At 44.3% G+C, this 26,136-nt stretch overlaps 1 protein-coding gene across 3 annotated transcripts in view; it reads right to left on the reverse strand.

Annotated features, from left to right (window-relative positions):
* Positions 1–641: 641 nt before the first annotated feature.
* The window catches only part of PDILT (protein disulfide isomerase like, testis expressed), a 43,593-nt gene continuing 18,098 nt past the window's right edge, over positions 642–26,136 (reverse strand). For 2 of the 3 annotated variants that reach the window (XM_082431051.1, XM_082431049.1), the window contains 9 exons: positions 19,996–20,129; positions 18,943–19,080; positions 15,905–16,015; positions 15,698–15,823; positions 12,775–12,972; positions 9,828–9,948; positions 7,179–7,357; positions 5,681–5,770; positions 642–4,865 (listed from right to left, as the gene is read on the reverse strand). In XM_082431051.1, the coding sequence (XP_082287177.1) occupies positions 4,632–4,865; positions 5,681–5,770; positions 7,179–7,357; positions 9,828–9,948; positions 12,775–12,972; positions 15,698–15,823; positions 15,905–16,015; positions 18,943–19,080; positions 19,996–20,129 (1,331 nt within the window). In that variant the 3' untranslated portion in view covers positions 642–4,631. Of the gene's footprint in view, positions 5,126–5,680; positions 5,771–7,178; positions 7,358–9,827; positions 9,949–12,774; positions 12,973–15,697; positions 15,824–15,904; positions 16,016–18,942; positions 19,081–19,995; positions 20,130–26,136 lie in introns of all 3 variants that reach the window. The other variant, XM_082431050.1, reaches the window with a different exon arrangement.

Here is a 26,136-nt window from a genome sequence, read left to right on the forward strand (position 1 = left end):
TAATGTAATCCACAAATGATTTCATGATCCACTGATGGGTGTGACCTATAGTTTGGCTAATAACCGACTGCATATTGTGGTCCGGGGATTAACTGAGGTGATATGTGCAAAGCAGGCTCAGAGCAGATACTCTTGTTCACTGCTGTATTCCCCAGTGCCTGGTACATAGTAGGCATTTCACTAATATGAATTGAATGAATGAAAAAATTGTTGTTAGGGAAGCACAGGCTGAAAGAGAGGGGGATTGACTTACCAAAGCTCACAAAGCCAATGGTCAGCAGAGTGATGACTCAACCTAGGTCTGACCCAAGTGTCCCATCTCTTCCTTTCTGCTCCCCCCTCCCTCAAACAGAATGGAAATCAGCAGAAGACCAGATGGGGAGAAGTGGCTTGGAGAAGTGAGAGCTGCAGATAGCCTTACCTGAAGCCAGAAAGGTAGAATTAGTCCGTTTACAAGTGTGTGCCTCCTATATATATATATGTATATATATACACACACATCTGCCCCCCACTGGCACTCTCGCCTCCAGTTATTCTCTGGTTCTATTTCTTGATTGTTTTCCTGGGGGTGGAATATTTTCCTCCTTTGGCACAGTGTTTTCCTTTCCTAGGCTGTGAGCTGGTTGTTATTCTTTTTCCTAATTGGTGGAGACCCCAAATGATTGACATAGGGGGTCACACTTGTGCCCACAGTTACAAGCCCTCTGTTCTGCACCTTTTGGGATCAAGAGATTCCTTCGTTAGAAATTAACTGGGAAAACAGTGCCAAGTTACTGGGCTTTTTCTTGGTCATTGAAAAGGACGAGGTGGAGCCAGGCAGAGGTCAGAATCCGAAGCCAGGCTTCTCCAGGTGAAAAGGGTGTTCATTGTCCATACTGGGACATGTACCTGTGGCCGCTCGGGTTCCAAAGCACACTCCATCCTCATGGGCTAAGCCAGCTCCCCTGGGGTCCAGATGGGAGCAGGAAAGGAGCTGAGAATGGCTGAAGGTCAGAGCCAGAAGATAACTCAGACATCGTTGGACCAGACTCACTTTATGAACCAGGGAATCTGAATTCCCATGAAGGAAGGTCCCTTGGGAGGTGGATAACTTTGTGACTGAACAAACTAACTTTGGAGTCAGTCCATCGGAATCCTGATCAGCCATTGCTGTGTGCCAGTAGGCTCATTTCTTTCCTTCCTGAGGTCATTTTCATCATCTATAAAATGACAATACCCGTCTCCTAGAGTTGTTATGGTGATTAAAGGAGATGATGCAAGTAAAGGCATGTAGCAATGATACCATCCGTGGAAGTCACTGCCAATGCTGCTTTGCTGACGTACAGTCACGGGGTAGAAAATGACAGAGCCTGGCTGGGTTCAACCCCGTGTCTCCTGACCTAATTCCATGTCGATGGAAATCCCATATTGAGAAAAATCAGATGTGTGTGAACTCAGGCTGAGCAGGAAATATGGCAATGACCCATGGCACTTGCTTTTTCAGGGCTTTCTTCTTCCGCCTGGTTTAGTGGTTGGGTGACCATTGGCAGTGTCACACTCACCTCCTCAGGGGAATTTCATAGGCGTGAAATTACTGGGTCAAAGAGGTGGCACAGTTTTAAGAATTTTGATACCTCTTCCCAAACAACACCCCAGAGAGATCTTTAAAAATTAGTTTACAATCCCACCACAGTACTCACCAACCCTGAGCTTTAACTTTCATCTTTGTCGAAAAGTGAGAAATATCTCATTATTTGCTTTGGCAATTCTTCGATGAAAAGGGACGTTATTATCTTTTCATTTGTTTACTATTATTCTTTTCTGAACTGGCTGTTTGTGTCCTTTTCCCTTTTTTCCCCCTATAAGAATATGTCTTTTTTCCCTCTCTTTTCTATAGCTTAAGAAGAAAGTAAAAGTTCTTAATATTCTTTTTCTCCATCCTGGATGGTGAATATCATTTCTGGTTGGTGCACATGAGGCTCTGTCAAAATCCGAGTTTGGGTGTCTCTAAAGGATTAAAGATGGAGCTCCAGGTGGCTCCTGGAGTTGTCTGGGCAGAGATCCTGGGCAGGAAAATAGGGAGTTTGGGCTGGAGACTATTCATAAGTCTAATAACCACATTATTCTAGTTTCTGTATTTGATGCTTTTACACTTTGAGACTTTGCTGACTCTGGAGGGACTATCCCACTGAAGGTAAACTAATGCCTAGAGATACCAAGGAATATCTCAGGATATATATCCTTGCCATCTCTAGGAATATCCTATTCCCGAGAGCATGACTTTCATATACACAACTGCCAGTCCGGAGCCCATCCCCCAACCCCTCCTCTATCAGGCTCACACTCAGGGTCACATTTTCCCTGCCCTAATCAACCCAGGGCCAGGTACCAGACAACTAGGGACAACTCCTAAGTCCCAGAGCCTGCTGAAACTATTCAAACTAGCCAATCTTAAACCTGCTTCCCTTGCCTCTTCTGTTCCTTCTTATGGAAACCACAATGAAGGCTACAGTTTCAAATTATAGCTAAATTCTCCCTTGCTTCCTCTGCCTCCTGACCAACCCTGGCACTTCCCTGTGTGCCCCACCCGTGGCGTGGTGTGTACCCTCCTCTTGGGATCTGTGAGTATAATAAACCGTCTTTTCGATGACAGTTATCTCCTCATCTGTCGGCCTTGCCATACCTGAATTATAATCAAACCTACATTTTAAAACAATAAGCATCATCCCACTCAACACAGCTGGATCGTCTTGTGGTATTTCTCTAATTGGCTATTTTTCCACTCTTTCTTCTTCCTACCCTCTCGCCAGTCCCACACACTTAATGACATCATGGCATACTTCATTGGAGTAAGTAAGCCATGCCTCCTACATCTTCTCCATCTACCTGCCTCTGGACTCATCTCCCACAGCCCCTCTCCTGTCATGAAGGAGACAATATCTTTCTGCAAAAGGCCTTTCTCTCCCTGTATGCTCTGATGACCTCCCAATAGAGGGTCGTCACCTGTGCCACCTACCCATACTGTTTACCCCAATCTGAGCCCCTACTTCCTAAGGTCCCAGTTGCATCTGGGGGACCTGCAGGTAGCACACCCGTTTTCTGGCTTGTGGCCAGTCAGGGGCTCTGTTCCATGTGATTTAGTTCTAGCAGCCCCTGTGGACCCCTCCTTCTTAAAGCCACTGGCAGCCACGTGGCTTTAAGACTGAAGCAGGTGAGCCTCAAATCGTGTCCTGAATACTAATACCTGCCCCTGTCGGGGCAACTGGTTCAGGTGAGTTCCAGGGCCCCAGGCTGTTCCCTGCTTGGTCTGGATGTGGACAGACCAGGTTTGGGGGAAGAGAGACAGGGACACCGGCTCCGGAGGCCTGATAAAGCACAATCAGCCTTTGTGTTACATGACAGTTAGAGTGTGGAGAGGCCCAGATGGTTTGTGCAGACCTTGGTCCCTAAAATATTATGCCCTCCTTTTCCCAAGGGAAGGTTTATTATCACCTGACTGAAATGAATGTCACACACCAGCAGCATGAGTCTGAATGACCTCCTTATATGTCTATGTCCTAATCCCCAGAACCTGTGTTACCTTACATGGCAAAAAGAACTTTGTGGGTATGATTAAGTTCAGTATCTGGAGATGAGGTTATCTGGGCAAGCCCAGTGCTATCTCAGTGGCACTTATGAGAGAGATGCAAGAAGAATTAGAGGAAGTAGGAGAAGTGAGGATGGAAACAAAAGGTCAGAGTTCTTTGAAGAAGGAACCATGAATGCAGGCAGCCACTAGAAGCTAGAAAAACAAGGTAGTACTGCGAGCCCTCACGGCTATGGCTTTTTAAAAGATCACTTTAGCAGCTTTAGGGAGTATAGATTTTGTGTATGTGCGTGGGGCATGGAGGTGCAGAGCGGCAGTAGAGGGACCAATTAGAAGACTTCTGTGAATGAGACTGGTGGGTGGAGATGGAGGGCAGTGGGTGGAGTCATGTGGTTTGGTAGAGTTACTTCCATGGTAATAAAAGGAAAGCGGGACCTTGAGGGTTAGCCTAGCATATGGCTGCTTAAGAGAGTGGGTCATTTTTGAGATGTGAAAGACTGGGGACAGATTTGGAGTTGAATCTCTTTCTTACTGTGCTAAAATGAAACGTAAAAAAAAATCAATCCACCTCTTTGAAAGAATCAACTACCCTCTGGGGACCCCAACCTGATGGTGGTAGTGTGCGCATAGTGGTTAAATGCATGGTCTGTGGAGTGAAATTGCCTAGGATCATATTTCAAGGGCTTTCTAGCTGTGTGATCCTGCCTGGTTGCTTAACTTCTCTTTGCCTCAGTTTCCTCATCTGTAAAATGGGGATGATGAAACCTAGCTCCCAGTGAGGTTGTGAGAACTAAGCGAATGCCCACCATGTTGTAAACACTCATTAAATGTTACTCTTATGGCTTCCGTTGCAGCCCTATGTGAATTCCAGGCCAAACAACTCTTCTAAGGCAGCACCAGCCAGGAAAAAGACGTAATGAATAAAACAGGGCTAAATCAGGGGCTTTTATTATCCAGTCTCCACCCACCTACCACAATTATATATAATTTCATTTGGAGTAGATCCACTCAGAAAATGATTCCAGGACCTGGAAAATGGGCACCCTCTCTCCTGGTTTTGGAGAGGCTACAGTTCTTCCTTCACTCTTGGCTTCTTCTCCTGTCCTGGAGGTCCCTTTGGCTCAGCTACCTTCTCCTCCTCCTCAGCCGTTTCTTTCTGCCCAGCTGGCCCTTCCAGCTTGGTCAAGTTCTCCAGCTCAGGCAACTTCTGTTCTGGTAGCTCTTTCTTCGTAAAAGGTACCTCCTTTTCCTCACCTAATATCTCCTTTTCTGTCACTTCACTTTGCTCAACAGACAGTAGCTATTCAAGAAAAGAAGAGTGGGAGGGACAGAGGGAAGAAGGTGGAAAAAGAAACAGAAGCAAGAATTACGCGATAATTATTGTAATTGCCAAGCTGCCTCTCTCTGCTCTATGCCCACAGTTGCAGCTGTCCCAGGCCTGGCTACTGAGACCCATTCCAGGACATTTGCTAGGACTAAAGAGTAGGTACTTTCTTTCCAAGCGGAGAGGGTGTTAGCTGAGAACTGTGGAGCAGTCATTGGCCCTCTGTGGGGAAATGCCTACTTGGGAATGAAGCCAACACAGAGGAAAACAGAGATGGGGAGACAGAAAGCAACTTTGAGCTTCAGGATCCACCCACATCTGACTTTCTCCCAGTTATAGGGGATAAATTCCCATTGTTGCTTAAGCCAAAGAGTACTGTGGTTTCTGACATTTGCAACTGAAAGGGTCCTGACGAATACAGATGACACCTTCCAGCAGATGGCCTCACTGAGGCATGAACAGAATTAGGAAAGAATGGAGACTGTAGAATGATGCCGGAGGGCAAGAGCCCATCAGGACATGTGGTTACCCACTCAGGAACAGTGGACCCAGGCAAGCAGGCTTAGGAGCTGTGTGAGACCTCAGAGCCTTTGCCCTTCTCAGTGTTTCTCAACTCCACCTTTCTGGTAGTGTGTGTCCTTGAAATAAAGTCATCCAAACTGGATTCATCCTCCAATCTCTCCAAAGTGCACAAGATTATGGAAATCTTGGCACCCTCTTTCCTAGTCCATTGAGCTCCTGATGGTTCTGTGTGGGATAGAATCATCTAGGGTACTGTTGCTTCGCCTTACCTCATCTTCGTCCTCAGTCTGGATCTCGATTTGACTTTCCAGGAAGTCAGAAAAGCCCTTCAGGGTATGTTCGCCCGTATATAGTACAGCCTAGGAAGAAAATGGAGCAGGGTCGAAATGGTAGCCCCTTCTTGCAAAATACTCAGGGGATTGCTCCACAGGGAAATCCAGAGTCAAATTCCTAACAACCTAAGTGCAGTAAGCAAGTTCCTTAACTGCTCTGAGCCTCCATTACCATGGTTCTAACATAAGCATAATGAAACGTCTTCCATCCTAGGGCTGTGATGCAGTGGTTCAGAGCAAGAATTTTGGAGCCACACTATTGGGGCTCAACCCCTGGCTTCATCACTTAGCAGTGCAGTCTGGTTGCTTAACCTCTCTATGACTCAGTTTCCTTAACTGTAATATGAAGATAATAACAGTCCCTACCTCATGGTGTTGTTATAAGGATTTAATGAGTTACTATACGAAGAGCACTTAAAACAATGCCCGACTCATAGTCTGCACTATATATATTTGCTATTATTATTACTATTATTACTAAAGAATAAGAAGAGTTATTTTACAAAGTGTCTGGCCTATGTTCTTGCTCAGCCATCACTAGCTTCCTTTCCTCTTTCGGTCTTTAAGAAGATTAGGAAACTGCTTACTGCCCTCTGGCTGTCCAAACTCCTTTACAGATAACTGAAGATCTGTGCCAGGTCCACCCTTTCGATCTAGGCACGTGCATCTTTTGCACCAGGAGGATGACATCTCTTTCACCTTTCTGTGGCCAGCCTTCTGCCTATGCCCTTGTTCATGTTATACTTCCTCCCTATACTTCACGCCCTTCTGATTTAAATCCCCACCGTTCTTCAAAGTCTCATGTCTGCATGAAGACTTCCAGCCATATCTGTCCTCCAGTATCTGCCCTATCCAATTCCAGTTGCATTTGGAGATGAGCCCATATCATGACTTTTCCTCCACACTCAGTCGTACTCTTCTTAGGAGCAGGGACTTTGACTTGTGATTCTTTGATTGACATTCTTCCCCACGTGCCAAAGTGGCATGAAGAATGTGCTGCATGAACACTGGTGATGTTCAATGACTCTAATACCAAAGTGTAAAATTCTTAATTGTCTCTATTATGCATTCTTTCTTCTTCTGATAGCACCCCACCCAATACTCACACGGTGACTCCCCCAACCTTATTCCATATAGTCTGAATCAGGCTCAGCTCGAATACCAGAGGGAACTGTTTGACCTAGGCCTGACCATCAAAACACCCACATCGCCTTGACCACAATGACTGGGTCCAGGGGGACCCAATCAAACTGAGTCTTGGGACTTTTGTGGAAGCTAATGGAAAACGCTCTCTAACTTGAATATGAGAAGATAATAAGGGCTGGAGCTGAGAATGAAGCTGATTTGGTGAAAGGCAGAGCTGGAGACAGGGAGAGACTGAGTCCATGACAATAATGTAACATTTCCAGTTATGTGAATCCCAAGAGCCCCTCACTTGTTGAGAGTCAGCGGGGAAGAGCCTGAAGATGGGGTACCGGTCCGGGTACGTCAGCTGAAGGTCATTTGCTGTGATGTCGATCTTGGCGATGGTGACTGTGGAGTGGTTTTGATACTTTCTACCCAGCTCTTCCAACACTGGGAACAGCGCCCTGCACTTTTGGGACCAGGGTGCATCTGGAAGAGAAGGGCCGTCACTCAAGCTCACACTAATAAAGACCCTGAGAGCCACACTCCCACGTAGACACGGTCACTGTATTCCACTAATGGTCTGTTGCCATGCAAATTGCAGCCCCCCTCTCTTCTAATAGTGTGTTAAGTTATTTTACATTTCAACCATTAACTAAATTAGAAAAAAAATGATAACCTAGTCCCCTTCCACTCAGACACTAAAACTTTTTACATGTTGGGACATTTTCTTCTGTTCTCTGATTTTCCTTTAACATAGCCTTCCATTCCAGCTGAAGAGGAAAACCAAGAAAAATATTTATGATAGATGATTCCTCATGTTCTGCCAGAAAGTGTGTGTGTGTGTGTGTGTGTGTGTGTGTGTGTGTGTGTGTGAGATAGCATGAGAGTTTTCCAACAGAGGTTAAGCTCACAGCTCAAGGTCATTTAGTTAATTAAGCAGAGAAGGTGGGATTTGCAGACAGGTTGTTTTGACCTGTGACCATGGTATCCCACTGCCTTTCAGTCCCGTGGAGGAGAACGCACCCAGGAAGTGAACGTGAGCTTGTGACAAGTACAACTACCCCTGGGAAGGGGACACTGGACTTCCCCCTTGAGCTCTGTGCATGGCCCAGTCACCGGGAACTATGGAGAAAAAGCTGGGACCAGCTCCAACATGGAAGGGAAACAACCTTGCCTGCTTGTTCCATTAAAATTTCTGGCTCTGTGGGAGGAGTGGCGTCAAAGGTCCTGGTTATTACATTTGGACGATCATCCCTCCATTTACAAACCAAGTGCTTCTGCGACCATCTGCTCTCCCAGCTGAATCCCCGAATCTCCCTTGGAGCCCAATGGGCCCTGGGTTGGAACACGAGGGGGCCTAATGGCGGCGGTCCCAGGGAGCCAATCTGACAGCCCTGCTTCCAAGAAAATGAAGCTGCTTTTGCTTTTTACCGGAACTAAGTGGGCATTCTCACGACTCCCAGCGTCAGTGAGTACAGAAAGGCCTCCCTAGCCTCTCACTTAAAGGCAGCAGATCATGGTTATTGAGCCACACAGACTTTATAAACACCGGCCTCTGTGCGTGAGCATCCACTTTAATGAGATTTTTAAAGGCCTGCGTGATGTAATCCAGCCCTAGTTTCACCCTCCAGGCAATGATGGCATCGGAACTGGACTTGAACTTTTTGCCTTGCAATTTACTTACTATGTGACCTGGGGTAAGGTAATTAACTTCTCTTGAGGCTTGGTTCCCTGATCTGTATCATGGGGAAATCCACTGGACCTTCCTGAGAGGCTTGTTTAGAGGAGGAAATGAGAGCAGGTGTATAAACTGCAAACTCATAAGTGCACAATAAATGGTAACTCCTCCTGTTAAGTAAAAGAGATGTCTGAAGTCACTGCATTACCACCCTTCTCTGTGTCTCAGGGTGGAAGAGAAGGTCCCTGGCTGGCTTTGGCTCTCACATGCAAATCAGAAACAGTGAGGGAAGGGCAGTAGTTCCTAGGTGAGCACTGGAAATAATTATAACAACAGGGGAAATAATAGCAATAATACCTGTCATTTATCAAATGCTTACAAGATGCCAGACACTGTTGCAAGTCTTTTACATGCATGATGTGGGTCTTCAGTTTGGCTGCACCAACTCAGGTATGTTAAGCATGGGCCATTTGATAAGTTACTTAACTTACACTGGTCACTGGTGCAGCAGTTACTAGAGTAGGCACTGGATTCAGGCTGACTAGGTTCTAATCCCTTACTTACTTAAGTTCACATACTAGCTGCGTGACTCTAGTAAAGTTTCTTTACTTCCCTGGGACTCTGTTTACTCATCTGTAAGGTGGGAGCAATAAAGTAGCCACTTTCAAAAGTAAGGTGTGAGGGTTAAATGAGATACACAGGCCTGGTTTATCTAACATTCAATCAGCGTTAGACATCAGCATTACTGTTGTTACAAATAGTCGCAGGCCTGATTATGAGAAGGTATTCCACACATTGCAAGAATTTGATTTGGGGGGAGAGTTGCTTTGTAGCTGATAGCATCGTGTTTTTTTTTAACATCTTTATTGGAGTATAATTGCTTTACAATGGTGTGTTAGTTTCTGCTTTATAACAAAGTGACTCAGCTATACACACACATATATCCCCATATCTCCTCCCTCTTGGGTCTCCCTCCCACCTTCCCTATCCCACCACTCTAGGGGGACACAAAGCACCAAGCTGATCTCCCTGAGCTATGCGGCTGCTTCCCATGGAATCTAAAAAAAAAATAATAATAATGGTTCTGAAGAACCTAGGGGCAGGACAGGAATAAAGACGCTGATAGCATCTTGATCCAAACTCTTTGGATGTCTGAAGACCATTCTTGGCATGGTGCTTTGATAGATTTTGGAGATTCTGGTACCCAAGAATTCAGGAGCTACACTGAAAAGTAATGTTGAAGCCACTGCCTCCAATGGCCTCTGCAGAGATACTTACAGAACATCACAAATACGTCCCTTTCCTTGTCAAAGACGATGACGTTGAAGTTCTTCCCAACAAGCTGCTTAACTGGCCCCTGGTCCCAATAATTTGGAATTTCTTCACTGGACTGATGTTTCTAGAAAGCAAATTTGAGAGATTTTAACGGTCTCCAGAAAGGGATTGGCAGCCAACAATATAGCCATCCCCAACTGCCCCAAGAATCAAACTAAGATCATTTTATGTGACCTCTAAAATATTTATCACACTTCGTTTCTTGACACCTTCTCCAAGCTCATCACCATTCTTCCCTTGCTTGCTTTCTTCAGCCAAACTGGTTTGTTCACCCAGAGGGCTAGCCTTCCACCCACTTCCTCATTCCCACACTCCCTTCTCTATCAGATTTATCTCTAACTCAGATTTATCTTTCAGACTGATCTCAGAGGAGGACTTCCCTGACTCTACCCCAGACAAGGTCAGGCCCTGCTTTCATAATTTCTCATAATATTTGGTACTTTTCCTGCATCACTTATTTATCATTTATATTTATCTTTCTGGTTATTTGATTAATGTATCACTATCTCAATGAATGGAATGTCACACGGGACTTTTTCTTCCCCCATCATTGAGTACAATTGAGTACTGGCACATCATGAGACCTCAGTCAATGTTTTGTGAATGAATGAAAGAATGAACCCAGCTCTTGCTTCTCTTTGAAGAAAGTGGTGAAAATCTCAGAACATATATTTTTCTCTGCAACCATTATTTTCTGAATATCTCTTGAATTCACACCCTCCTCTCTGTCTGCACTGCTACTACCCTTGGCCAGGTAGCTTTCATCTCTCGTCTAGGTCGCTGTAATAGCCTCCTAGTGTTCTCTCTGCATCTCCTCCTAATCCTCACCACACCTTTATTCTCCTACAAGCAGATTCTACCTTCACCAGACAAATCTGGCTTCTCATTGCTCTTAGGATACCATATCCTTTATATGCTTACAAGTCCTTGCTGTCTGGCCTTTGCCCAGCTCACCAGCCTTGTCTCCCACTATAGCTTCCCTCATCCCAACCCCAATCTCTGGAAAGGACCTGAAAACTCTTTGTGAGGGAGCGTAAAAAGTGTGGGGACTGGATATGAGAGATGGGGAATGGAGAATTAGGAATGGGCCAGATCAGGCACGTGACATATTATAGGTCATGCGAAGGATGCTTATCTTCATTCCAAGAACACAAGAGGATGTGCTGGCCCTTGAGAAGAAGATAGACACCTGAGATATAACCAGAGCGAGAGAAAGAGGACAGGCAGAGCTCCAGGTAGGTTTGTAGATGTGGTGATAGAAAATGAGGGGCTCCTGTCTGAAGCCTTCTGTTTTCTTAATGATATATGATTAGAGTACTCAGTTCAGACTGCAAGTAGGAATGGGGTTGGAGGAGAAATAGCCTCCGAGATTAAGAGAATGAACACACTAAGAGAAATTTATATAGAAATGTCAGGGCATTTCTAAGAGCCCACAGGGTATCTGGTTTGTGATTCCATGAAGCCAGCCTGCCTCGCGATGAGGTCTTTTTTCTCCAGGATCGGTCTGGAAGCCGTAGGGAAGTTAAGTGGGTTCAACAGGAGTGGTGATTTTGCCTGGTAAATACTACAGGGTGTAGAGGAGGTGGAAGGTGGAGGGGATCGAAGGGTTAAGGGAGTCATCATCAGAGCGATGAACCATGGAATCCAAGTTCATGAAGGAGGCAATAAAGGGATGGTGAAACCGGATCAGGAGATTGGAGGCCATGAAAAGGGTTAGGGATTGTAGCAATGTGGCTACTAGAGGAAGGAACTGAGAGGACGGGAAGTGTGAAATCAGGCTTTCAGAGGGGCTGCCATCTCTAGAGTATGGCCATCAGAGCAGGTGGCTGAGAGGGCATGGACACACCATTACTGGAGAAAAGACCAGGGTTTTGGATGTTGACATCTCTGTAAATGAGGGCAGAGTAGGGGTGGAGGGCAGGTCTGTGACGTCTGTGACGAGGAGCTTAAGTCCTCAGAGAGTGAGAGGGAAACGATCAGAACAGCAATGGGAATCAGGAGCAGGTGGCCTAAAGTCCAAAGGCGTGGAATCCAAAGAATCTGGAGTGTTTGAAGGCAGAAGGAGGAGAAATGGTTTGGAAGTGGCATGGAGGACACCAGCCTTACCAACTGGCCTGTGATAATGTTGTACGTTAGACAAAAACCAGCTTTCATCTGAGAAGGCTGCGGGGGAAGCGGTGTCTGTGGGGGGATGGACGGAAGGTAGTGGGAGCCCTCCGAGGTAAGGTGACCATACATTCTGGTTTGCCTGGAGAGTCCCAATTTATTCCTGCCATTTCAGAATACTTTTTAAAATTGCTTCCATTACTCTCAAAAGTGACCCCATTTGGAAAATAAATAATATGGTCACCTAACTCAGCAGGACATAACTCAGCAGGATGGTTGAGGATATAGCAAGAGCTAAATAAACAGCAGGAGGTTATGTTATGGGGCTACATAGTGTTATGCAGCCATCCTTTTGCAGCCTCTCCTCCCTGGTCCCTAAAGCCTTTGATGTTAAATCCTGATTGCTTCATATATGCCACCCCATCTTCTCCCCCAAGCAAGCATCTACCCTGGGGCCAAGTAAATCTTTCACATTAGAGTCTGAAAGAAGGATAAGAACCTACTTTCAGAGGATGCCAGCCCTGGGAGTGCCTGCATTTCATTTGGAAATTCCTACAAAGAAAATGCCTTTACTTTAAGAATAAAGAGTTAATGGTGGAATTATAAGGTCAGGACAGATCAAAAGTTAAATAGATTCGAGCTGGGGAGATGGGGGTATTTCCTCACAAGAACCATGAGGTTGACCTTTATTCTGCCTCCCCATTCAGATGACTAAAGCCATGAGAATTACAGAAAAAGAATTATTTTGAGGCTCTGGATAAACCTTGTCCAAGGATGAGCTTACCTTGGCCTTTCTATTCAGGAAGCTCTGGCCGAATTTCTTGAGGTTTTCATAGGTTATTTCCTCGAAAGGCATTTTGTACCTTGCATCAGAGCTTAAGTTTAGGATTTGGACACATGGGATATCAGCCTCTGCGATCCGGAAGTATTCGAAGACACGTCCATTTCTGGGCTCGTCTGCATCCACAAGGATGAAAAGGATCTGCCAAATCAAACGAAACCTGTGTCTCTCTGGATCGGAGGCATGAAAAAGGTAACGACCCCCTTACCGAGGGAGAGAAACTGCTGGGAAGCTGTTGCGGGGGGGACACTAATGGAAAGCAAATAGCAGACTCTATGGAGCGCTTCTGAAAGCCAGGACAAAAGGTCCTTTTCATCAGGCAGGTGCAGCCCTGCACAGACAGACATCAGCTGTCATCCTGGTTTCCCCATCCTGGTGCAGGACACCATTCACACAACCGCAGGAAGTCAGGAGGTCCTGAGCTTTCATCCCAGTTCCTTGGGCAAAACAGTAATCTCCCCTCTCTGTGCCTCAGTTGCCTTATCTGTAAAGTGGTGATTATAATAGTACCCACATTATAGGGTTGCTGTAAGAATGGAACAGGACACTGTATATAAAAGGCTTAGTTCAGTGACTGGGAGGTATAAAATGCTCAGAACATTTCACCTCATTATTATTCTAAATTATTCTTCTATCTAGGAAACTCACGACCTCATTCAATCATGCATTCAAGACCTATTTGTGGAGTGGCTACTAGGCATTTTGCTAAGCACTGGGGGATACAAGGCAGACAAAATCCATGCCCTCATGGAACTCACGTTCTAGTGGAGAAGACAGGCAAGAAATGAGTAAAGAAATTAGTCAATCAGATAGCAATGAGTGAGTGCCAACCAGATGATAGAACAGGGCACTGTGAGAGAGTGACTGCACAGATGGGGTGAGATAGAGGCTCAGTATCAGGTAGGAAGGTCAGGAGGAGTATCTGAGGAGGTGACATCTGAGCTGGGACCCGGGTGATGAGTAACAAGTCAGGGGAACATTTATTTAGGCAGTGGAAACTGTCACTGAAAAGGCCTGGATGTGGGGAGGGGGGACACACAGAATGTTATCGAATAGAGAGACAAGGCCAGTGTGGCTGCAGTACCAGAGAGAGTCATGGAAGATGGTGAGAGATGAGGTCAGAGCTCCAGTAAGGAGCCGGGGGTTAATCTGAATGAGACGGGAGGTCACAGAGGATAATAAGCCAGAGTGTGACATGGTGATAATTTTTATAAGACCGCTCCGGTTGTAGAGAAGAAACAAGCATGGAAGAAGGAGACCAGTCAGAGTCTCCTGTAGACCCTGGATTTGGATACTCTCAGGTCATTCATCTATCAAAATATTAAGAGCCCTACTATGTGCCAGACACTCTTCCAGGTGCTAGGGAGATTGTGAAAAACAAAGCAGACATATTAAAGCCAACCATGTATACTTTCAATAAACATTTGTTAGAGGTGAACAAGATAAGATATGGGGGTATGACCTGTTGGAATAATATTCATCCAACCGTTTATCTTTGGCACGAAAATGGAGCACAATCAATAAATGGCATTCTAGAAGTTTCCTAACTGGGGTAAAGGCAATCTATAACCTAAACCCATGATATATGACAAAATAAGTTCCACCTAAAGAGTTAAATTAAAAAAATTAATCTAGAAGAATTATGGCTAAGCATTGATTGTTATAACAGAAATAGCGTGAAAGCAATCAGATTGTAATCAATTTAATTACATCAAAATTCTTAAAGTTTAAAACTGAATAAACTAGGAAACGTATTTACAAGAGGTGTTTCTGTAATTAGAATAACTTTCCTGGAGAACAGTGAGGTGGGATGTAGCAGACATTAAATATGCTCATGCCTAGTGGCTTTATTCTGTATTTATTTGGGGTTTCAAAGTTTTTAATTGTTTTGTTTACATTTCAGAATAATTTTCTTCAAGAGAAAGAGAACCTACCATTACCTTACTTCTTATAAAAATAAAGAGAAAAGTGAAGTAAATAGCCCCCAGAGTCCAAATGGTGCTAGCTCTATAAATATAGGTCTAATACTTAGGAAAAACTGATGTTTCTTTTTTTTCTTTTTGAAGATTTTTTTTGATGTGGACCATTTTTAAGTCTTTATTGAATCTGTTACAATATTGCTTCTGTTTTATGTTTTGGTTTTTTTGGCCCAGAGGCATGTGGGATCTTAGCTCCCCGACCAGGGATCAAACCCCCACCCCCTGCATTGGAAGGCGAAGTCTTAACCACTGGACCGCCAGGGAAGTCCCCTGATGTGTTTCTAATGATAATAATAACAATAAAAATAAGCACTATTTATTGTACATTTGCTCATCGCTTTACATATAGCACTTCTAATTCTTGCTATAACTCCCCATTTTACACGGGAGGTGACTGAGACTGAGAGGTTAAACTCATCTAAGACAAAAGCACTTGTAAGAGGAAGAGAATTTGAACCCAGGTCTGTTGATGCTGAAGCCTGAACTTCAGCAACTGCTTGTCTGCGCTGCTTCACACCTTCAGGCTTTTCACACTCCTTGACCTCAGGCAGGAGTGGTCTCTCCTTCCCCTCACCTCCAAGCCAAATGCTAGCGACACTGCAGTCACTCTTAGTGGGGCATGGTCCGTTGAAAAAGCAGCCAGACCAACCATGTTCCCATAGTAGACTCCTCAAAAAGGTGAGGGAAGAAGGAGCAAAGGTTTGGTGAGAAAGAGAGAGACACTGGGCAGGAAGGAGAATGCAAATCAGGAGATTGGTATGCAAATGAATACACCAATCCTTCCTGGATTAATTTATAATCGGTAAGGCAGATGGATCGCACTAGGGTCTACAGGTCTTGGATTCCTAAACAAAGAGCCCCAAGGAGCAGTGGCAACTTCCACAAACCTTGTTTTGGAATTTCTTCGATGCCAATTTATAATGCTGCATTATCATGCGAAATGACTTGGAGCTTTTGGAGACGAAGAGCAACATGTGATTCAGGATGTTCAATTCGTAAATCAGATCCTTATTCTGAAATTAAAAGGAAAACAGGTCATTCCTTGCACACAGCTGCCCCAGCTACCCTTCTCCGGGGACCCTTTGCTCACTGACCTCAGTGTTGTATTCAATAACAAAATCTGTGAGGTGCTGTTTTATGAGTTGATTCAGGATATGCTTGTTGGTACTGTCATCGATAAGCTCCTGGCGGTTCACAATTTTTCCCTTGGACAAACGAAGAAAAACATTAGAGGGCAGTAGCATCCATGATGTAGGCACTTAATAAATATAACAGCACAATTTTCCCCTTGGATAAAAGGAAAACACCATGGTAACAGGTGTAATACATAACCTAGATACTTAATAAATATGGATGGTTGGGCAGATTAGCCTGAGGGTGGAATACGGGTATGTGGAAGCCATGAAAACCTCCAGCCTACAGACACAGGGAGTATACTTGACGGACAGCGCCAGCTGCCTTGCTCTGAAATCCATCAACGTATTTGTGCTGATGCTGAGCAGTTTCTCACACGCTGCTCCTAACCAGTGAATTTGTCAGGGATACAAAGGCAAGCCCATTTCTGGGAGATACAGGACTTCTCTTATAGGGGACTTTGATGAACTTTCTTAGAACTACACTGCAGTCAAGGACTCTTCCACCCCACCTTCCTTCCTTCCAAAGGGTCAGATCTATTGATACATCATGGTCTGATAAGTTTCCCCCAGCTCCCTCTCTATTTTCCTTCAAAGGCATTTCCCCTAATCTTTTGCATGATTAATCCTGCTTGATGACTGCTTCTCAGAAGGACCTGGATTAGCACAGGAAATGACATAACTCTCTGTAGCCCAGGATCAAAGTCTGTGGGGGAAGGAGAAAGAAGCAGCTATCTCCTTATTTCTCTCTACTCCATCTCCTTCTCTTCATCTATGCCAATCCCACCCTCTAGTCCAAACCTATTCCTTGGACTCCTGCAAAAGTCTCCTAATGGTCTTCCAATTTCTCCCCCTGCTTCCCTTCCATCTATCTCCCACACTTCAGCCAGAGTGATGTTGTTAAAATGCAACTCTTGCTTAAACACTTCATAGGCCCTATTGTCCTCAGGATAAAGCCTATACTCTTTTCTGGTCATAACAATAGTTTAATAATCCTAATTAGACTTATGGAGAGCTCATGTTGTACCAGCCACAGTTCTAAATACATGTATTAACTCATTTAATCTTCATAACCTCTCATTGTGCTATATACTATTATTTTGCCCATTTTACAGTTGAGGAAATCGAGGCACAGAGAAGTGACTTGCCCAGGGTTGCTAAGGTAGTAAGAGGTGGAGCCAAGATTCCAAGCCAGGCAATCTGACTCTAGTGCCCATGTTCTTAACCATTAACAGAGACCAAATCTCTCCTAAATGCGTTTCCAAGTTTGCTATTTGGTTTTTGATTTTGTGATTGGGTTTATTCTGCAGAATTTTAAAATTTTTGTATGATCCAAATTTATCAGTATTTCTTTTCATACTTTCTAGGGTTTCTGTCATGCTTTAGAAAGGGGCTTTCCCCCTCCCTCCAAGGTTAGAAAGCAGACTCTCCCATGGCATCTTCTGGTCTTTCCACAGTTTTATTGTTATATTTTTAAATCAGGGATCAATCTGGAATTTAATTTGGTGGAAGGAGTGATATATAGATTTAGTTTTAGTTTTCTTTTTTCAAATGGCTACCCAATGCTAGTCATTGAATAACATGACTAGCATATTATATGCTATTTTCCCTACTGGTCTAAAATATCATCTTTATCATATACTAAATTTCCATATGCATTTGGATCTATTTCTGGACTCTATGTTCATTCAAAACACAAATCAGCTTATTTTATTCTCCAACTTAGAATCTTTCAATGACTTCCATGGGCCTAAGTAAAACACAATGGCTCACAGTCTTCTCTATGAGAAGACCTCTCTGAGAGTCAACCAGCATCTGGATATCACTCCACCTACTTCCTGTGTGGCCTTAGGTAAGTAACCTAACCTCTCTGAGCCATGCCTATAAGCAACATGGTTATTGTAAGGATTTAGCTTTGTGTGGGGAGGGGGTAATGCATGTTCCAGGAACCAGACCACAGTGTCTAGAGTAACACCATTCAATAGAATTTTCTGTGATGATGGAAATGCTCTGTAAATCAATGCTATTGAATACAGTAGCCACAATCCACTAATAGCTAGCTTGATTGAAGAACTAAAATTTTAATTTAATTTTAATGTAAACAGTCACATGTGACTAGTGGCTGCCATATTGGACAGCTCAGATCTCGATCCCAGAGGGAGAGAGGAGGAAGGTTTGTAATAGAGGTTAGACTGTGGAAGGCCTTGTGGGCCTCATGAGGGACTTATCTTTATCCTAAAAATTATAGGAATCAGTTAAAGGGCTTTCAATTGGAAGGCGGAAAGCGACCATCAGATTTTAATTTTGGAAAGATTTTTCTTTAGAGGACAAGATAAAATGTGGTCGACCAGTTGGATGTATGTTGTATTAGGCTATGGAATGTGAATGGTCACTTGATCTAGGATGGTAGCAGTAGAAAGAAATGGATAGATTCACAGGATATTTTGGATTTAAAAATCAATGGGATTGGGCTGATGGATTGGTTTTGAGGGATGGAGAAGAGAGAGGTGTTAGAATGATGCCTAGGTGTTCTGGCTTTGCTTACAGAGGAGCTGGGAGAGATGGTGACACCATTCATTAAGACAGAAAAAACACTAGAAGAGGATCTGGAGGGGAGATTATGACTTTAGGCATGGCCATGTTGAGACATCTAGTGATGGATGTAAAGGTCTGGAGATTAGAGAAGTCTGGCTGGAGATGGAGATTTGTAAGTCATGGGTGATGGGGAAAGGGAGATGGACCAGAGGAAAACTCAGGGCAGAAGATTGAGCCTTAATTAATGTCATTTACTGGTTAAGGAAAAGAGGAACTCCCAATGGAAAATGGCGAGAAAGGCCAGAGAGACAGCAGGAGACTGTGATTTCCTAGAAACCGACTAGTCCAATGCCCCTTAGTTCACAAGTGCAGAACCAGAATTTATACCCAAAGCCCATACATACACACATAGTTCATTATTTTGAACTAGAGCCCCCTCACTAGCAACAAGACCAAAGTCCTACCTTTCTGAACACCAGAACACTGTCAAGGGTGACGTGGAAACGCCCAATGGCATTTCTAATCAATATCACTCCAAACGTTAGTTCTGGGAAGTCTTTGATCACATCATAGAACAACTCTGCTACTTCTTCCTCTAAATCCTGTTTGGGGAGAGATGTCTGATGAGGCTTTGGTAGGAAGCAAAATGCCTGGATTTTTTAAGGACAGGGTGAAAATAGTGACTAATTCATCTCTTCACCTTTCCAAGTTCTGTGGTTTTGCTGGTCCACCTAAATCCACTTTCATGGATGTTTCATACCCAGAATACTTCCATGGCTATGACTAAGGCCAAAATACGCAAATCCACAGAGATGAACGGAGATAATTGATAAACTTGACCTTTTCCAAGTATTAGAGTGAAGGCTGTTCTAACACAGGTGTTAAGACTTTTTAACATTTATTCCTTAATTGCTTTCAGAAGAGGCCATTGATTTGACCACATGTGGTACCAAATATGAACTTGATATCACGATATGGTTGTAGTTTCAGCCTTCTTCTTAAGCTTGAAAGAAACTTGGGGCCAAAAACGATGTCAAAATGTAGGATGGGAGAGAAAAAGGTACAAACTCTCCCCTTGTATAAATATAATCCCAAAGTTCTGACTTCTACTCAGAGAAGGGGAGGAGTCATCAAAGTTATAGGAAATGAGTTAAGATGTATAAGAAACTCATTCTCCAAAAGCAAGAACAATTTGCAAATCATTTATCATTCAGTGATATTCTAAATGGACCCCAAAAAGATCAGTTATACTATCAAAACCAGTTCAATATATGTCAATCTCCTCTCCTCTCTCCCCATTACTGTCCACCTTTGTAGTTATCTTCTCTTACCATTTCAGCTTCCATTATTTCTTTATTTTTTATCCTGCAGTTCCCCCAGAAAACCAGTTCATTGAAAAAGGAAGAATGGGCATGGAATTAACCTAAATGGGAGACCTCTCCTCACCCCACCTACCCTCCCAGACACAGGACTCCTCATCAGTTCAGAAGCCACCTCCCCCCTCTTGAATGCAGTACCTGGAAGAAGCCAACGATGACCAAGGGCCTGGAATTCACAAACTCTTCTATCTCATTGGTGTCAGAGAACAAAAATGCTTTCTGGCTAATTTGTCTTCTCAACCAAACAACCAAAGCAGTAGATTCAACCACTCCTGGAGAGAGACATACAATTAGATGGATCCCACAGAAGTTTCCTCTTGAACTGGAGCAAGTCCTGTCTTCCCCAAGTTAAATGAGTAGAAACCTCTTGTCTTGGATTCCCACCCCTTGAAGGCCAAGGTCAGTTTCTCCTCTCCTCCCCACCTGAGCCCCAAAACGTGAACATTAACAACAGCAGCTAAACTTGACTGAGCACTTACCAAGGACCAGGCACCGGGCTGAGCATTTTGCATGTATTACATCCCCACAATAACCCTATGGGATACATATTCTCCCAATCTTGCAGATGAGGAAATTGAGGTTCAACTTTGCCATTGGCCACTCCGCTAGTGAAGCTGGGAATCAAACCCGGGAGGAAGCATGCCCAGCTGTGTTTTCTTATTCACCCTTCAAAGTGACAGGAAGATGGATTTATTTTTTTAAAACATAAAATTTTAAAATGTAAATAAAAAGGCCAGCTAGCTCTGCACCCTTGGGAGAATTCCATTATCTCCCTGTGTCTCCAGTTCCTTAGCTGAGACCTAGGTGTCCACTGAGGTCATATACCCTGACTTCCACTTCTCAGCTATCATATGGGAAGTGCCAAGCACACAAAAAGCATCTAAAATTGGGACACATCTACCATATCTGGGGAGACATAATGGTGTGCCAGAATGTACTCATGGCTACAAATGGACTTGTGTTTGCTAGGATCATCAATTTCATATGGTGGCAGACAATGTAAAATATTATTTTCTGTCAAGGCCTGCTATAGGCCTTGATACAATGGATCGTTTAAAATGAGTTTATGAGCTAAAGCAATGTTTGTCATGAGTAGCTTTGGACAACATATTGGGTTGGCCAAAAAGGCCAATACAAAGGCCTTTATTCTTTCTCTTATAATTCATTCCTTCACTCGTTCATTCATTTGATAAATATGCATTGGGTACCTATTATGTTACTGAATGATGTGCTTAGTCCTGGGGATAAAATGGTGAGCAGAAACAAGACTATGCAGCTCTCATTCTGTTGAGGAGGACAACTATCAAATAACTGCACAAACAAGTGTATAATCATACCCAAAGTAAGTAATCAAAAGCAAAGTTCTATGAACCTGTAGAAAAGATACACGACCTAGACTGTGAAGTCAAGGAGGGCTTCCTGGAGGAAATCACTTATGAGCTGAAAACTGAAGGATACATAGGTGTTAACAGGAAGCAACTGGAAAAGGAAAGGCAGAGAAAACAGCCTGTGCAAAGGCCCTGTGGCAGGACAAATTGCTGCCTGGGGCTTGAGGAATGCACACTGAGTTGCTAAATCCACTGGAAAGGACACTATTTTCAGTGTCTTTGCTTACTTTTCCTAAGAACATTAGGCCTTTTAAAAATTTATAATGCAGTATGTTTACATGCAGAAAGGTATACAAATTATAATGTATAGTTTGATGAATTTTCATAAAATGAACACACATGTATAAATATCACCCAGATAAAGAAATAGAATGTTATCAGCCCCTCAGAAATCTCCATTGTGTCCCCTCCCAGCCACTACCCAACCCTCACCTAGAGGTAAGCATTATCCTAACTTCTAACGACCTGCTCTTGAGCTTTATATAGAGTCATACAGTATGTGTTTAGGATCTGGCTTCACTATATGTGTGAGTTCCTCCATGTTGCACCTGTAGATTCATTCCCACTGCTGTGTAGCATTCCATTGTGTGAATATTCCACAACTTGTTTATCCATTCCCTGTTAATGGGCAGTAAGTTTGTTTATAGTTTGGGGCTATTAAGAATTAATTCTTGTGCATGTCTCTAGGGGCACATTGTATGCACTACTGTTGGGTACATGCCCAGGAGAAGAATTTCTGGTCATGGGGACGCTGTGTCCAGCTTTAGTAGATACAGATTAGACTATTTTAAAAACCATAGTGAATCAGGCCTCTAGAAGTTCATAAGAGGATGATGTGGTGGTCTCAAGGGACAGAGGGGGCGGGGGAGGCTTCATGCCACCCTCAGACCATGGCTCTCCACCCACTGCAGTCACCCCCTCCTCCTGGACACCAGCCCCAAGGTTGAGTTTCTATTTTCACAGTGGTCCAAGCCATCTTTTAAGAAGAAAGAGGCACATATCATGAAAACAAACTCTTTCTCTTAAAGGCTTTGCCTGAAAAAATTATGTCTTAAGTGACCTGAAAGGAATTGGTTTAGAAATTCTGAAAATACCAAAAAAACGTGAATAAAACCCTTCCAAATGGGTTTGAATTTCAGGTCCTCAGAGCCATTGCTCTGATTTCCCTTTGTGCTACTCTCTCCCTCTGTCCACACTCCAGTCATATCCTTATCACCCAGCACACTGGGCTTGGCACCCAGCAGTCCCTCTGCCTGGGCTGTCCTTTCCTCTCAGCTCTCAAGGGCATCTCACCCTGCTTATTTAATTCTCAATTTGGTCTTTTCTTACTCTCCCCTCAATCATTCCCTATTTTATGACCTATTGTATTTTCTTCATTGAGTCTGTTTCTGAAGTTATGATTTTTTCCTAACTTTCTCAGTAACTCCTGAGGGGGAACAGAATATGCCACCTCAAATTCTACTACTTCGGTATATTATTCTGAATTAAAGTTACTTGAGAAATAGCCTGTGCCAGAAGGATGTCTGACCCTCCTTTGTCCCTTCGAAAGCAGGAAATAAATCTCCCACGTACAGGTACCCTCCCTATACCAGGAGGGTAGACTACATCCTTATCACCAGACACAGGGATTTAAGGTCAAGAAGGCTGTATAAACAAACCTTGTTACTTCCTCACTAATTTGCTACCCCAAGCCCAAACACCTTTGCCTTGTCAATTCTTCACAACTTTATTGTTTTTTTGTCTAAAAGGTATAAAAGCTGCCTGTTTTGGTCACTTTTTTGAGCCTCACATCTTTGGGACTCCTGTACGTATGAAATTAAATTTGTTTTTCTTCTGTTACTCTTTCTTATGTCAATTTAATTACTAGACCAGCCAAAGCACCTGGAAGGGAAGGAAGGAAAAATTTTCCTCCCCTACATCCTGTAATGTCTGGCTCATAGTAGGTGCTCAGGAAGTAATTATGGGGTGAATGAATGAGGTGAATGAATCATTAGATAACTCGGTTTGAGGGAGCTTGATCTTGGACCCTCTTCTCTGGGATGGATGAGCTCCGTTTGCCCTTCTGGACCGCATAGGACCGAGATAGCTCTGAACTTGGCAAACAGTTTGTTTCTGAGTGCCTGCCAATCGGGCACTGTCCCCACTAGGCAGGTGCCTCTCCTGGTGCTCGGCTCTGAGCCAGAGGACACAGTGACAACCGAGGTATGAATGCCATGTCAATGATTGACCGGGGCCGGAGCTCCGCTACATATTTCCAGGCACAAGCTGTGAATGCATCATTAATTGAAGGCCTGGAGGCAGCCTGAGTCCCCCTCCCTCCAAGGAGATGGCCAAGGCCAAGTCTCCCACCATCAGTCCTTGGAGACGAGAGGAGAACCTGGACTTGAAACAACAAAGACTAAACCCCACCTGCCTCTGAGGGAAGTTTTCGTAAAAGTCACAATGCAGGAGGTCAGTAAGGTACCACCGCCCCCTTAGATCAGGGAAGCCCTGTCAACTGGCAGAACTGGCACTGGTCATTCTTTTTAGGAAGCGAACAATAGAGGCTGCTTCAAGTTCTCACAGCTAGTGCTCGTCCTAAACTCTGGGCTCTGGCTCCATCCCAGCACCCCACTGCCTCTTTCCATGGTTGGGGGTAATACTGAGGAAGAAGGGGATGGTCAAGCCCAGTACAAATATGGGCTGGCTCCTTAATTGCGGGGCCCTTGCAATTCCACCCCATTCAAACTCAACATATGCATTAAAACCCCAAGTGTTCCAGGCACTAGACTAGGGTCAGGAAACTAATAGTTTGAGGATAATAATAACCACATCTGCCATTTACTTAGAGGACAGCACGGCGTACAGCAGGGATCAGTCAACTATAGCCCGTGGGCTAAATCTGATCTGCCAACTAATTTTATAAATAAAGTTTTATTGGGACAAAGCCTTGCCCATTTGTTTGTGTATGGCTCCTTTCTCACGGCATCAGCAGAGTTAAATAGTTTCAACAGAGATTGGCTTGTAAGGCCTAAAATATTTATTTTCTGGTCCTTTAGAGAAAATGTTTGTGGGTCCCACTGCTAATTAGCTGGGGAGCCTTGAGAGTTATTCCACTCTCTGCACCTCAGTTTCCCCATCTGTAAAAGCACCTCCTATACTGTGTTGTGACATCTGAGAAGGGACTAGAACAGTGCCTGGAACACAGTAAATGCTTCAGACATGTGCAGACTTATTCTTTCTTCCTAGGAACCCTTGGAGGTAGACGCCTTTACCATCCCTACTTTACAGATGAGGAAATCAGAATTCAACAGGAGAAAGTGATTGTTCCTCAGGTATGTAGTGAGGATTTGAAGCCGAGGTGTCCACCAGCTCTGGCAGCCTTTTCAGAGACACCAGGAAATAAGGTGAGATTGGCCTCTGTCCTGTGCTCTCAGTTAAGTAGACAGTGAGGAAAAGATATAGTTCTGTGAGATGAGATCTTTGAGGGGGAAGCACAGGTGCTGTGGGACCACAGAAACCGGGCAGTCAGGGGAGACTTCCTGGAGGAGGTGATAGTGAAGCTTCCTGAATGGCAGAGGAGGTTCCAGGCCTGGCTCCCAGCACAAAGGGGGCTCAGACAGTCTGGAAGTCGCTACGCTGTCATCTTCTTACCTCTAAGTGGAGTTGGACCTCACCTGTCCTTCAGGAGGTGAAGGCATCCCAGAGCCTGAGCCACTCCATGAGGAGATACGGACTTTGACAAAGTAACTTGGGGCTTCTGGTTTCTTCACAGCCCTCCCCCAAACCAACACATCACAAAGGGCTTCTCGCTTAGGGTCAGTGGGTGGCCATTGAGGGTTGTCACTCGGTGCATAGGAAGCAGCAGTCTTTGTCCCTTCTCTCACTCCTGCCCTCTCTCCCCATCTCTTTCTCTTCCTCCTGCACACACCAGCCTCATACAAACCAGCTGGGAGCCTCAAGGCTCCAAGTCTTTTATGCAACCTGCCCTGAGGCTGGCTCTTCAGCAAGTCTGGCGTGTGTGTCTCACACCCCCTTTGTGTCCATTCTGAGAACTGCAAGGCATCCTGCAGCCCCTGCACACGGTGGCCCTCTCCTCCCTGTCCCTTTGGTTCTTGTAACAACCCTCAAACAGGCTTATTGCAAACCTGCTAAACGCCAGGCCCTGAAAAATACAAACTCAGTTTTCTGAGATTCAATCATTCAACATACGCAATGGGAACATTCTGCTAACATAGTAAGGGCTGTGCTGGGCACTTCCGTGTTCATTAGTTTTATTCCATCCATCCATCCATCCATCCATTTTGTGTACATTTATGCATCCATATATTTAACACTCTTTAAACTTAGGACCTGCTATGTGCCACATTGAAGCACAAAATTCTTCAAATTTCCACAACATCAGGATAGGGCTTGACACATGGTAGGTTCTTAATAAAAGGGTGTGGAATAAGTAGATGAATGAGTTAACTGAATGGAGGATGATAGAAGCGAAAGGGTTTGGTAGTCACCCTGTCTCAAACCCGTCTTGTTCTAGCAACTCCCAATCTCCGTTTCAAGCAACCAGTGCTTCCTCGGCCTGGGACCCTGTCAAAATCATTCTAAAGCGCAAGAGTGCGGTGGGAGTGGGGAGATAGGTGAGCGGGGAACTCACTTTCTGATCTTTCTAGTTTATAAACCATGTACATCACTCTCCCACCTCATGGTGCCTCCAGAGCCCACCAGCTGAGATGCAAGCTGCGGTGGAGGCAGCTACATGTCCACCGAAATCTTTTATTTCCTTACAGACATAGAGCAGGGCCATATTTCCCAGCCTTTCTGTTGGGCGGAGCGACCTGACAGAATTCTGGTCAATGGGATGAGAATAGAAGTGATATTTGCCATCTCCAGGCCTGGGCCACGGACACCACTG

The sequence above is a fragment of the Balaenoptera physalus genome (assembly GCF_965194825.1).
Source record: "Balaenoptera physalus genome assembly, chromosome: 16".
Lineage (NCBI taxonomy): Eukaryota > Metazoa > Chordata > Mammalia > Artiodactyla > Balaenopteridae > Balaenoptera > Balaenoptera physalus.